Source organism: Astyanax mexicanus, chromosome 14 (genome assembly GCF_023375975.1).
Source record: "Astyanax mexicanus isolate ESR-SI-001 chromosome 14, AstMex3_surface, whole genome shotgun sequence".
In the NCBI taxonomy this organism is placed as follows: Eukaryota; Metazoa; Chordata; class Actinopteri; order Characiformes; family Acestrorhamphidae; genus Astyanax; species Astyanax mexicanus.
Window position 1 is genome coordinate 30759388 of NC_064421.1, and position 15019 is coordinate 30774406.

A 15019-nucleotide genomic window follows, 5' to 3' on the forward strand; every position below is an offset into this window, starting at 1 on the left:
AGATTAACTGGTCTCCAGAAGGCCTAACGTTTAAGATGAAACATGCTCCTTAGCATTCTCAACATTTTCATTCAAATTAGTGTATTGTTAGTTTTGCAGTGAGTAAATTGGTATTGGATTTAAGCTTTCAGATCATTTTACTATGGACTCAGATCTTAATAAGCTTTTGAGGGCTATGGTTGTTTAAAGTCATCACTAGGAAACTGTTGATCATCCTCTAGTCCTTCATCAGTGCCTACAGGACACTGTTGACTGGATGTTATTGGATGATGGACTATTCTCAGTCCAGCAGTGACAGTGATGTTTAAACACTCAAGCAGCACTGCTGTATCTGATCATCCAACATCCAATAACCTCACGAATGCTTATCTTATCACTTAATTGAATGACATCCACACACAGCAGTTCTCCAAAATGTAGTCTTCTCTGGACAGTATCGACAGTCCCTCTAAATTTCCCGATACTTTTGTCCATAATTTTTGTGTATAGTACTGTGCTTCTTTGTGTGCAATCTGATCATGTGTGAACCACTATCTGTGTGTTCAAGTCTAAACTGAACATCTGCCTGTGTCTGCGCAGGTTCAGGAGTATCTGACCCGCTTTGAGAGCATTCCGGACATGCTGGAGCTGGACCACCTGACCGTGTCCGGAGATGTGACGTTTGGGAAACAAGTCTCACTGAAGGTGAGAGAAACACTTGTTTGGTGGTGGAGGAATCACGGCACAAATAGTTTGTCAAAAAATCGAAATCCAATTCACACCAGCTACAATGTTGTACAAAAAAAAATAAAAGTTTCTGGTATTTCTGCTGGGGGCGTTTCTGCTTGGTGCGTTCCCGCTGGGGGGGCTTTTTTGCTGGGGTTGTTTCTGCTGGGGTGTATTTCTGATAGGGGTGTTTCTGCTGGGGGGCGTTTCCGCTGGGGGCCTTTCTGCTACGGTGTTTCTGCTGGGGGCTTTTCTGCTGGAGGGCGTTTCCCTGGGGGTGTTTCTGCTGGGGTTGGTTCTGCTAGGAGCGTTTCTGCCGGAGGGTTTTTCTGCTGGGGCGTTTCTGCTGGGGGGCGTTTCTGCTGGGGGGCGTTTCTGCTGGGGGGCGTTTCTGCTGGGGGGCGCTTCTGCTGGGGGGCGCTTCTGCTGGGGGGCGTTTCTGCTGGGGGGCGCTTCTGCTGGGGGGCGCTTCTGCTGGGGGGCGCTTCTGCTGGGGGGTGTTTCTGCTGGGGGGCGTTTCTGCTGGGGGGCGCATCTGCTGGAGGGCGTTTCTGCTGGGGGGCGCATCTGCTGGAGGGCATTTCTGCTGGGGGGCGTTTTTGTTGGGGGTGTTTCTGCTGGAGGGTGTTTCCGCTGGGGCTCAGACTAATTTACTTTATCAGCACCTTATCATACAATATTGTGTTATTTTTGTATCTGTTAAATTCAGCAAATAAAAACATTTAGGAAATTATGTCAAAAATGTGCAGAACAGTCACAGGTCCAGTTTCCTGTAGCGAACTCAGAACGTCAACCATATTTATCATTTGACCAGAGATGCCAAAAGTTCTGCACATGATTGTATATTTTAGATTTAGTTGTGAATCAAACAATGGCGTAAGAGTGCAATTTAATCAGTATTATTCTGAGACATGACCCTCTCTCTATCTTTCTGTTTAGGGAACGGTTATTATTATAGCCAATCACGGAGACCGGATCGACATCCCGGCCGGCTCCATGCTGGAGAACAAAATCGTCTCTGGAAACCTGCGCATCCTGGACCATTGATGTCATGTGACCTGGGCACGAGACCACACAACTCCTCCTCCTCCTCGTCCTCACCTGCCCACCTCCTCACCTGCCCTCCAACTCACCACAGGCCCACAAACGGACAGTGCCAGCAACACAACTCCTCACAATTCCAGACTTTTATTTTTGTAAAATTCCAGCTCTTTTAATGTCTATTTTTTGTAACATTCCATTTTCGGGATCAGTATGAAAGCAGAAGAAGTATGGAAGTTCCTGTACCGCCAGAACTCTGCACCAACTCACACCGTCATCTGTTTGTTGTTGTTGTTGTTGTTTTTGAACTTTAGAGAAGTTCAGTGTTTCCTGTTGCAGTGCTGCGAGTAGCGACGTTCCGAGTGGTGCCGAGCGTGACCTGAATCTCCCTCAGCGGCGTTAAAATGTGAAGAGAAAGGCAATAAGCTTTTGACCACGTTAACAGTTCCAGCAGTGAGTTCCAGAAGCCACTGTGGATTCTGGACCCGTAAGTGGAACGAAATAAAGTGCAATACTGAACAAACAAGAAACTGTGTGTGTGTGTGTTCTCTGTCCAGCTCTCAATCAATATATATTTCTATTTTACTCATTATACTTCCTTCTCCCACTGTATGAACAAAACTATGAAAAATATGCTCATTCACATTATTTACACAGTAAAAACAATATATCCTGCTTTTGTTGGAGTAACTGCCTCTACTGTCCAGCAAAGACTTTGTACTAAATTTTAAAGCATTCAGTGACAAGATAAGCATTGGTAAGGTTGTAAGGTGGTAAGGTAAGTTGATGATCACCGCCTCACCTCATCCCCAACTACCCAATATATATATCACAGAGCATCATTCCAGAGAACACAGTTCCACTGCTTCACAGCTCAGTGCTTGGATTCCCCTTTATTTAGCCTATACCTGGCATTAGAGTGGCACAGTGACAGAAGGTTCATGTTTATCTGCTACAGAGAGTCATCCTGCTGTGTTTGTTCATTTGCACATCTGTGTCAGCAAGGAGTTGAGAATTCAAGGGGAATCTGACTGTTGTCAGTCACATCACATATGGTGCATGAGGTGGAACAGAATTGTGATCTTACGGTCCAGTTACATTCAAAGAGCAAATATTATGTACGATAAGAAAATATATAATAAAGAAATAAATAGATAAAATAGACATAAGTAGTTTTAAGTCTCTACAGTCTCTGTAGAGCTGTATCTGTCTCTCACCTTCAGAACAAAGCTCTGATTCTGTTCTTCCTCCTGTTCTCTCTAAATTAATGTAGGGAAGCTACAGCTGAGGGTGTTCACTAATCGTTAATATCAGTCTCTCGCTCGTGTTTATAGTTGTTTGGTCTACAGTTTTTCTCTGAACGCGTGAGTTCACGTCATGCGGTTTCTGCCGCGAGAGAGCCGGTCGCTCCGGGCTAACAGCGCCGGAGGGCGGTTTGTTTGGACGTTAGCATAGCCTGTTAGCTAACTCTCCTGTTGTCCTTTTTTTCTCCGCCCTCTTGGAGGTAGGCGGTCCGTCACAAACCCTGGGGATATCAGCCAATAGCGTTCGCTGAGGAAAGCGACCCTGACCCCGCCCCCAAATTGTCAAAATCAACTATTTCAAAACTCGAGCGCAAAAGCCTCGCTCGAGCACAAACGAAAGCCGCAGGTTATTTGCTTAGCGCGCAAAAAAGAACTGTGAATTTGAGAGGAAAAAAACACCCGAGAGGAAAAAAATGAAGCTCGTGAGCGATATTCTGTTCAGCGCGCACACAATTACCCCTTTTTTTGCTCGTGAGCTTCACATTTATGGAGGACCAAAACTTACCGTTTTTATCCACCATATTACTTTTATTGAGTGATTTACTAGTTTTCATTTTATTTATTTTTAATTTCGAAGAGAACGCCAGAAATGATAGCAAGGTAGGGTTAACGCCAAAAGGCAGAACCGACCGTGCAGCCATGCAGCAAACAAAACAGGGCCTGAACACAGGCGGGAGCTGTAGATTGGTTGAGATACGGGTGACGAGCACAGAGTTTCCTGCTAGAACCAGCGGCAGCGCGAAGCTCATTGATTTGAGTCACTTCAGCCCAGTGTTGCCAACTGTGCGTCTTTGTCGCTACATTTAGCGACTTTTCAGACCCTCTATCGACTTCTCTTTGAAAAAAGCGACAAATCTAGCGACTTTTTGGAGACTTTGAGATGAACACAAATGCTCCACTCTGCTCTGCTGCTGACTGACCCCGCCCCGTATTTACAGAGCTGGATGCGTCTTTAATGCAACACGAGAATAAAGCACTGTAACTCACACAGTCTCTGTTACTCACCTCATTCACCAGGTAGTCTGTCACTCACCTTGTCCACAGTGCGTGTGTGCCTCTCTATTAGGTTTGAAACTACAGAACACGTAAAAAAAAAAAAAAAAAATCTCCAAAATGTCTCTTTTAAGGTCACTTTGCTGGTCCCAAGCCCAAAAAAAGGATGAGGGCTGAACGTAGAATAGCAGTTTCTGCTAACTGCTACTCTTATGCTAGCATTTAACAACAGATCAAACAATGTATACAAAGCATTAAAGTCATGAAGGCAGCAGAAGTTGTTCATTTGTTTAGAGTTCATTTGTAGCATATTTAGGGTGTTTTTACTCACTTTTTTTTTCTATCCCACAACCTTAATTCTTTACAGTTTCAAAAACATCTATTATGCAAATTATGCGATGATGTCATTTAGCGACTTTTAGGACAGCCAATAGCTACTTTCCTTACTGAAGTGTTGGCAACACTGCTTCAGCCTGCCAGTGTAAACAGTGTCTAAGAGTCTTACAGCTTCTGCAATAAAGCTGTTTCTCAGTCTTGTTGTTTTGCACTTGATGCTCCGCAGCCTCCTGCCTGAGGGGAGCGGGACAGAAAGTGAGTGTGCTGGGTGGGTGGGATCCTTCCTGATGCAGGTGACCCTTCTCCTGCATCTGGAGGTGTAGATGTCTGTGGTGCTGGAGAGGCTGACTCCAGCAATCCTCTGTGCGGCCTTCACCACCCTCTGCAGAGCTTTTCTGTCTGCAGTAGAAGAGCATCCAGCATGCCACACGTTGATGCTGGAGCACAAGACACTTTCCACCACACATCTCTAGAAGGAGGTGAGGACTGAGTCCAGTTGAGTCCGGTTTCAGTAGCTTTTATTATACAGGGTGTCCACAAATATAATAAAAACTTTGGTTAAACTCAGCAAAAGGTAAAAAAAAAAAAAAAAAAGGAAGAAGAAGTTAGAATTCAACATTGACTCAAAGCCAAGACCGGATTAAAGAGGAGGCCTGGGCAGCCCATTTAAATTTGAGATATTTAATTCACACAGGGCCTCACACACACACACATAGCAAACTTTTCATTTGGCTTCTATTCATACTGGAAACATTGGAAGGTGCAGCATGATGCCAACTGGCAGGAAGGTCTGCTCCTGCTGAGACGCTTTGCAGCTCAGAAAAGAGAGTTCTTTGAGAAGAAACCATAGAAAATACACACACACACAGTTTTCTAAATCTGCACACTTTTGAAGCAAAAAACAAAGATGTTATTCATTCAACTTAATACATTCCAGTCAGCCTCAACTATAATTCAGCACCAATAAATCATAAACTAAACTAAAAAATAGATTATAAACTCATTTTCATTCTTACTTACAATTACACTAATATAGCACTTTTCTAGGCACCCAAGGACGCTTACAATTACATTTTATATACTCTCATTTACACTCAGTACTCAACCAGTCAACATACAACAGTAAGCCAATCACGCACAGCGTACAATCAACCGAAAAAAACACTGCCTGCACATGACTGCATCCAGCACTGAAGAGCTGACCCGGCACAGAGTGCCAATACATACATACAAATCATATCCACGTATCTGGGCAATTTAGAGTATCCAATTTACCTAATCTTCGTGTTTTTTGACTGTGGCAACTCTAATAAACTCATAATAGTGGCCACATTTTTAAAACAATAACCTTACATTGATTCCAAGATTTTTTATATTTTTAGGCCATTTCACCAAAAGGGTGCCATTTCTGTCCCCAGGAAGTTACATGTGTAAATGTGCACACAAAATAACTTTGAAATATATTTTATTATCAAGCATAGTGTCTTGATAGTGTACATTGACCTAATTGCAAAAGTAAGCTATGTAATTAAAAACATTAAAGCTCACCTTCCGTCGTTTTTTCTTTCATTTTAAAATGTCTAGTTGTGGTCTCTAGTATGAATGAATGACATGTGAGCCGTTTTTGTAAAAAAAAAAGTGCTCAGGAGTCTCTGTATAGCTCTTTTTTATTGGACTGTTTTAGGGGTGTGTCCAAAATGACCGGATTCCAGCTTTGCTCATGAATATTCATACATGCAAACAGGATGCAAATATCTCTCCTCTGATTGGCTAGGAGCACTGCGACGCCCCTCCACCGCTCTGCCGCTCACTGCCTCCCACCTCCTAACTGATGAGCGGTGATGTTGCGTCGCTTCAGCTCCGCCTCTGGGAGTTTCTCGAGCCAAGGTGGGCTTGTCTGTGAGTTTCTGCCTACGTAGGCAGAAAGATAATTCAAAATTCACCCGTTTTTCGGAGGGGGGGAGGGGGGATTTCTTTGCTTAGCTCCTGCAGACAATGGGGGCTGCAAAACAGTTTAATGTGCAGGTGTACACATTCAACTCGGAGAGACCTACTGTATTCCACAAAAAACAAGAAAAATCGGATTTTCGCGGAAGTTGACCTTTAATAAAATTAATACAGTTTGTTACCTTTCCCCACTCTCTAACTATACACTTTACTATTAAATATAATTATTAAAATGCTTTAGAGATGTAATATTTTTGTTGCTTTGTTGTGTGAGTCTAAATCCCGTCTATGCTTTAAAAATATTTTTTTCATAATAAATCCATAATATTTAACAATACGCATTGGGTTTCACTCATTCCTGTTGCCATAACACTTTACCCCATCTGGAACATCTTGAACATTCTACAAGTCTTTTTTTTTTTTTTTTAAATACATATTTTGGGATAATCACTAGATGTGCTCAGTGTTTTTGCTAATTCTATGCTAAAAACTCATTGGCCTTGCTCCCTTCGGGTGGGTAGATGGCGCTCTCTCCCCATCACGCTTATTAAGAAAAAAAGCAATCCAAACAATCCTGGCCCTGTGTTGTCGCCCATTAATTGAGTTATTAATTACTTTTTTTGTAAAATAGCAGTTAGCAGTCATTTTCTGATACTACGGTGGAGATTACTTACTTAAAAAAGAGTGTACTGGCAGTTTCATCACATGGAAAATGTATGAATTCTGTATTAAAAAAGGCTTTTTTTATTTTTTTATTTACTGATTATGTGTAAAACCAGTAGGGAATGGAACGAGCAGGTGACACAATACTTTTATCCCTGTGGGACTGATGAACTCCCATATCAAGACCAGTATACATACAATAAATGACCACAACAGTGTTTTTTTATAACTTTATTGTTTAAAGTCGGTACAAAAACCATCAGATCAGAAACATTCTCAGCTTTTAGCCGTAAAAGCAAGAGGATTCTCTTCAGAGACAGGCAGAACTAAAGAACAGAGTTAGGACAGGGACCATGCGCACAAAACAAACACAGACAGACAGACAAACAAACAAAACAAGGTGAAGTGATGTGGGGGAGAGCCCTTGACAAGTTTCTCCATTACTGAGAGAAATGGTGGAGAGTGAAGTTAAAATCTGATGAATGAGAAAGAAAAGAGTGATATAGGTGGGAAAAGGAGTGTTTTTGTCAGTGAGGTATCCTTGGCTGTGGTGCTCATTACTAGGAAATGTGTATAGCTGGTAAAGGGCTTCAGGAAGAGCGCTGAGCTTAGCGTGTGCGACTGAGAGCGTTTTCACACCTACAGTTTTTTGTTTAACCTGATTTGAATCAGTTTACTTGATTTGTTGCGTTTTACTCTTAATTTGGTTCGTTTTCACACAGGGAAAAATCCATGCGCACCAAAGAGTGTCACAATAAACCAGCAAAAAATTAAATACAGTAAGAAGGTTCTGTGTTCTAAACTACTGCAGTTTTTCAGTGGAGTTTAGCACAGATTAACTGCAGAAATGGCATTTATTTATAACTGCAGTGATTATCTGTGTAATATACCAGATTAGACTACACCTGTAGAATGGATTGGATCAGATCGAGGTCAGAAGGTCAGATTGGTTGTCATCACTACAAACAGACCACGATTTGATTCGGGAGTTTGTTTGGGACCAGACCGAGACCACCTCCTTTTAAAGATTTAAACAAAGCGGTTTTGGTCCGGACCAGATTTCAACTACTGCGTTCACATTCTCCCAAACAATCTGCATTAGAGGTGGAAACAAACCAGAGTAAAAATTGCAAATGTGAAAACAGCCTAAGAGTAAATTAGCGAACAGGTCAGTAGCCAACTTCATTGGAGAGACTTCATTTAGGCCTGCAGAAAGTGAGAGTTCACCCTGAGCTGAAGGATTGGGCAGGATGCATCACCCTGGGGAGCAGGACATACGCCAACCACGGGCTGCTTTTCTTACACACACTTACACACTCACACACACAAGCACATGCAGTCTAGAGCGGCGATGCTCAACTGGTGGGGTTTGGAGCTTGTAAAAAATAAATACATTATTTTTTTCTTTTTTAATGAACGCACATTTGATTTTGTACTTGTCTTTTATTTTGGGGTAAAAGAGTACTCTGAATGCAAAGATATGCAAAGAAGTGAAAAATCTAATTTTGTGGCCTTATTTATGTTGTGCAGTTTTGATTTTTACATTTTATTGTAACGTTTATACATGTAGTCGGCATGTTCCTCCTCAGTTTCTTAAGATATGAAATAATATCTTATGATGTATGTTTAAATGAGTTTAGAAGGCTATTTTTCAAAAATAAATTTGTTTGTATTCTATAAAAGTGGGTTGTGACTTAATGACCATGAGACAAATTGGGTCCTCGGCTGGAACACTGTTTCACACTCCAGTTCTGAAGGTCCACTTCAAGTTTTGCTCCATTCCACATTCATTCAGCATATGCAAAGTAAAACCTCCACTAAAGGAAAATAGTGTTCAGAAAAAAACGTATATCTACAACCCACTGACTCATTATACATCAATCAGCCATAACATTAAAACTTGTCTAGGGATAAATACATTGGTTCTGAAATGCAACATTATGTGTTGAAGAAGGAAAATGGTGCACCATAAAAATATAAGACATCTTGAGTAGAGCCAAATGAAGGAGCTTGAGCCCAAGACAATGCTAATTGGAGAGTGGATCTGGTGCTAAGGTTATTCATGATGACAGAAGTGAAGACATGGTGACCATAGAACACCTTCAGAGGTCTTTTGGAATGGGTGCTCTGATGGGTCTGAGCTGGTTTGGTGGCATGAGCTGGATTACGAACTACACAAGGCTAAAAGCAGGTGGTTTAAATAATATTATTAATGTTACGGCTGATTAGTGTAACTTTATAGTACACACCCCTCCACACACACACACTTTATGTTTACTAAAAGAGATCCAATACTTCTGTTGCAGTGCTTGTACAGCACCTTAACACTAATGAAAGAATACAGCAGGTATTAATGTTCATGATTAAAAACAATATATAATATAAAATCCCAATTAAAAATGACTAAGCTTAATCTTTTTGAATAATTCCCCAAAAATGTCTTTGTTCTAATCCCACAAAGTTTCTGTCCATCTCTTCAATCAAACAGGAATCATGTAGTGGAGGAGTGATATATGTGATCAAAGAACCTCTGCATATAAAGAAATACAGATGGGCATGTGATTATATCCTTTTGTTTTACATCAGAATGATATCATCAGAATAGCGACCCAAAGACAATAAGGCTTACTTACACACTTACACACACTTGCACACACACACTTCTTTAAAAAGCAACACCAGGGCATTAGGGCAGGTGGCTTTGGCCTGTGCTTAAAGGAAGAGAGGTTTTGCATCAACACTTCTAAAGCTTTCCACTGGGAGCAGCCATGGCTTATAAGTTGTAATACTGGGATTGTAACCAGAAGGTTGCAGGTTTGATCCCCTTGTGGGAGTGGAGGGAGGAGGTAGGAGGGAGTAAAGGAACAGCGCTGTCCCTTCCCTCAATATTCACAGTTAAAAGCCCCAAAAAATCCCTGGGTGCTCAGCTCCCTAGGAGGTGTGTTCAATGCCCCTACAGCAGGCATGCTGCAATTGCTTTCTAGTGTGTGTTCAGCAACATGGATGGGTTCAGTGTAGAGGCTATATTAAAGAAATTACTTTTTCTTTCTGGAGTTATTGGGTTTTTTTCCCGGGACCGTTTCTGTTCAATACCCTTAATCTTTGGATCATGGATGGACATGGGCTGGCTCACTTCAGATTTTGGTGAGGGGGACCATTGCTTTAATAAACAACTAAAAAGTGCTAAGCACATCAGAGTTCTGTTTGTTTTGAAGCAATATAACAGTGTTAACATCAGAGATGGAACCAATACAGCACAGGATATTAGGTTAAAATGCCACAGAATTGCTTGTAGCACTTTCAGAAGTTTCAGACATACGTTTCATGCAGTTATATATAGTTTTATAATAAAGTGTTTGCTGCATTTAAGGATGCCTCACTTAATGCTGGTTGATTTGATCAAATCCACAATATTGTCAATGTTCGGTAGGATTGGCTAAATGCAGATTTTTTTAGCTAAATATTTAGTGCATAGCTGATATTAACACAGTAATGGTTGTACAGTTAAGTGTCTTAGTATGGAAGGTAAATATATGATCAATATTCTAAAATATTTTAGGTTAAATACAGTATTTTAATAGGGCAAACATTATTAGCTATTATACCACAGTTACCTCCAACACTGCAATGTGATTGGCTGAGAGGCGTTCAACGAGTGTCATTATCAGCCGGAAATGCACTGTAACCGAAGTTCTATATGTATGCCAGGTAACCTAGCAACGATACAGTGCTTACAAGCCAAACAGTGCAGCTACAAGCAGAGCAGCAATGAAACTATTTTAACTCGCGGAGTGTTTATAACCGAACAGATCATATTTTCTCATCCTCTTTAACTCTTTAAATCTTAAATCTTTCAATAAACAGGGATAATGGAACTGTGGTATAATCGCAACAATTCACTCTAGGGTTGTGCTGTAACATGCTCTTGTGTATTATTGCTTAATCAGTAGATAACAAAACCTGCTATGGTTCCATCTCAAATCACTGTTAATCAGCTGTTTTCCACATGACTGGGTCAGAACATCTTCAAAACATCAGGCAGATCTTGTGTGGTTTCCCCAGTATGCAGTGGTTAGTACGTACCAAAAGAGCTCAGAGGAAGAACAACCAGTAAACCATTTACAGAGTTCACTGATGCTCTATCAAATCTCTATATCTGTAGTTGTAGCACAAAACAGAACCAATCAATATTAGTTAGGTGGTGTTAATTTCAAGGCTAATCTGGTTCAACATCATCTTTAAGGCGTACCTGGAGTGCTTCAAACTAAATCCAGGGTGAAAGGACAATAAAAACACATGAAAATGCCTCATTTTAAGTTATGAAACCCCCCAATGCCCCAGAAGTAACACTACCATTTTAAACCATCAGCTATGGTTTATTTCACTCATGGTAGATCTTCCATTCCAAGCCTTTAAAATTACAGTCCAATCTTTTCATCTCCTTTCACTCTCAGCTAATATTGCTTGTAGCGGAAGTCTTCACCACACACTTGTGCGAGTGTGTGAGCTACACAAAAACTGAGCACACACAGCCGGGCTGAACACAGCGCTGAATTTCTTAGACTACATGTCGGATGATGAAAATAAAGATAAAAAAACAAACAGCAAAAAAAAAAAAAAAAAAAAAAGGACAGGTACACAAAGTGTAACTCCAAAAAAACACACACCTACACCTTTACATTTGATTAACTTTGATACTATGTATAAATAAAAATGTTAGGTATCTTTAAGTTAGGCATATCTGATTTACATGAACAACAACAACAACAAAAAAACATTTCTCTAAACTCCAAACGCATCCTTCTTTTCATTCACGATGGTTATAATGGTGGATCTGACGTCTGAGTGTAAATAGTTGTAATGGTTAGCTCGTCACAGACACTCATATAAAGTATGGGTATTGCATCACTAAAGTTGAAAGGGCTGAGTAGAACGGTATTCTATTAGCATATTAGCAAAGAAACACTGTATACATTACCACACCCTCTCATCATCATCAGGTCCTCTCAGTCCATTTCAAAAACGGTAGAGATTCCTGTAGTTGCTCAGTTGTTCCTACTCGTTTTTTTGTGTAGCCCCATTTAATTTTTCTTTTTATTGTCTTTTTTTTTCGTTTGTTTTTTGCCTTGTTTTAGTTATTTTTGTTTTACTTGAAAATATATATTTCTCTTCTGGATTAAGAAAAATTCACTAAAAAAGGTCACTTATAAAGCAGAGGAAATAAAAACAGTTCAATAGTCCAGGAGAGGTGGGATGAAGAGGAAAGAGAGAGAGAGAAAAAGAGAGAGAGAGAGAAAATGGCTACGTTCACATTGCAAGACTTGTCCCTTATCACTTGCTTTAATGGTACACAGTGCTCCAAATGAACACCGTCCAGGAGCCACAGGGTTGAACGAGGCCCAAACAAATGTAAAAAAATCTGATGGGCTATTTTCAGTTTGGGAGAACTAACAGAGTTTGTCTGGAGTCGTGTACACAAGAGCCTGAACCCTGATGCACATACAACAGAAAAAACAGTCAAATTTGTAAGAGAATTCATTACATTATTGCAGTAGTGATAGAATAAATCCTTTTATTTTGTAAACCTGCAGCTAAAAGCATATATCAGGGGTGTAATTGTAAAGTTAATGCATGATTATGTTCACATCGTGATTTGGGCCTCATGGTTTGGTACGAGTACGTACTAAAGATGAAAAAAGCAACAAAAAACTCCAACTGCTGCATAATAATGATTTTTTGAAACAGCCAGTAAACATTATATGTATATATGTATTATATGTATATATGTATTGATTTTACCAAATTGAAAACCTCTGGAATATAATCAAGAGGAAGATGGATGATCACAAGCCATCAAACCAAGTTGAACTGCTCGAATTTTTGCACCAGGAGTGGCATAGAGTTATCCAAAAGCAGTGTGTAAGACTGGTGGAGGAGAACATGCCAAGATGCATGAAAACTGTGATTAAAAGACAGGATTTTTCCACCAAATAATGATTTGGAAGTTGGAAGAAATGCTGTCCATAGTTTATAGATTTAAAAAACTATGTTAATTTTACTCAAACATATACCAATAAATTGCAAAATCAGAGAAACTGATTTCTCTTAATTGTGAGTCCCTTTTCAAGTTCAAATTGGCTTAAAACTCTTAAAATGTTTAGTGTGTGAAATGCAAGGTAGTTCTGGACAATGCTCACAGTGCTTGAGTGCCACCTTGTGTTGTGCATGTATATCCTGCAGAAATTTAGTTAGGTTGTGATTATTTTGAGTGGGTACAATCATCTCCTTTTAAATGCTAACCCTGTCCATATGACAGAATTACCGGTAATTATTTAGCCATTTTAATAAAACAGTGTTGTTAATTTGTTATGAAAAGAGCGTGTTGTTCCTCCGTAGCATAGGTGGTGTTGCATTGTTGTGCACTGCAAGCTTTACCTGTAATGTCAACGCAGCTAGAGAGTGAGACAGAGAGAGTGTGAGAGTGAGACAGAGAGAGTTAAATAGACAGAAAAACAGAGAGTGCAGAAGCTCCGCTCAGTATAATCCAATTCTGTAAAATCGTCCCTAAATAGTTAAAAGTCAGCATGGCTAGTCCACAGGTCCCTGGAAGATGAGTCTGACGTATCCCTGCTCTCCACTCAGCTGCTGGGCACAGAACGGGCAGGCTGCGTGGAAGGTGTGCGTGCCGTGGGGCAGCGGGATCTGGCTCCAGAAGGCCACTGTCTTCTCTGAGCACACGTGACCACAGGGAATAAAGGCGTGGGTGGGCGGAGCCGCGTCCAAATAAAACCCCGCCTCGCAGCCCAGCCACAGAGGCACGTACGGCCCCCTGGCTCGGCACATGGGGCACTCGCGCTCTCGCCCGTCCCGGCTTCCGTCCCGCTCCCCCGAGTCCCGCGTGCCCCAGCTGTGGTAGCCGTGCACGTGGCCGCAGTGCAGGTAGGCCCAGGGCTGCTTCTCGTCCACCGTGTCCTTGCGGCGCATGCTGGGGAAGGCCAGCGTGTTGAAGCCGACGGGACACTGCGGCCGCGCTGCGTTCAGCTCCTGCCGCAGCGCCTCCAGGTGCTTGAGGGTGGGAGTGCGCTGCAGGCCTTCAGCCGTACGCCACAGCAGCGTAGCGCCGCACAGGTCAATCAGTGAACCATCCACCAGCTCCTGTGTCTCACTTTCCACCTGAAAGAAAAGAACAGTGAAGAGAAGAAGACTGTGAGATGTTGTTTATTTGCTATTTTTTTTATTTGTGGCAAAAACAGTCGTTCATTATTTCTAATCTTAGAAATAATCATTTCTAATGACTACATACCTAATTCAGGCTTTTTTTCATGCAGAGAAAAAAAGTATACGTCTCCCCACACGAAAGAGCGTAAGGAGGGGATCATGTTTTAAAATATTATAGTAAACATGTAAATCTAAAGTTTTATATAAACTATTTCATAAATCTAACATGCAGCATTAAAAAAGAACAAAACGACAAAACAATCAAACAGTAAAACAATCAATTACAAATAAGAGCACGAACAAGCGCAAAGCTATATTTATATTTATTTTCAATATTATTTTATATATTTAATATTCTTAAAAAACAACAATGGCAGGCCGCTCAAACTAAGAGAAACAAACTTTAACAAAGTATAAAATTAATTAGGAAAGAAATAACAAAATAAAAAAAAATAATGTAAAAATACAGCTCTGGAAAAAAATGAGACCACATAAAAATAATAAGTTTCTTTGATTTTACTAAATTGAAAACTTCTGAAATATAATCAAGAGGAAGATGGATAATCACAAGCCATCAAACCAAGCTGAACATCTTGAATTTTTGCACCAGGAGTGGCATAAAGTTATCCAAAAGCAGTGTGTAAGACAAGTGGAGGAGAACATGCCAAGATGCATTAAAAACTGAAAATAAACTTGTTTTCTTTCCATTATTTGAGGTCTAAAAGCTCTGCATCTTTTTTGTTATTTTAGCCATTCTCATTTTCTGCAAATACATGCTCTAAATGACAATATTTTTATTTGGAATTTGGGAG

At 40.7% G+C, this 15019-nt stretch overlaps 2 protein-coding genes across 3 annotated transcripts in view; one reads left to right on the forward strand and one right to left on the reverse strand.

The window, feature by feature from the left end:
- Positions 1-2276, forward strand: part of ugp2b (UDP-glucose pyrophosphorylase 2b) — a 45925-nt gene extending 43649 nt beyond the window's left edge. For both annotated transcript variants that reach the window (XM_007244628.4, XM_022672771.2), the window contains exons 9-10: positions 580-684; positions 1645-2276. In XM_007244628.4, coding sequence (XP_007244690.3) covers positions 580-684; positions 1645-1752 — 213 coding nt within the window. In that variant the 3' untranslated portion in view covers positions 1753-2276. The remainder of the gene's footprint in view (positions 1-579; positions 685-1644) is intronic.
- A 4929-nt stretch (positions 2277-7205) lies between these two features.
- peli1b (pellino E3 ubiquitin protein ligase 1b) overlaps positions 7206-15019 on the reverse strand; it is a 62542-nt gene continuing 54728 nt past the window's right edge. Inside the window, exon 7 of the mRNA XM_007244624.3 lies at positions 7206-14162. Coding sequence (XP_007244686.3) covers positions 13578-14162 — 585 coding nt within the window. The 3' untranslated portion in view covers positions 7206-13577. The remainder of the gene's footprint in view (positions 14163-15019) is intronic.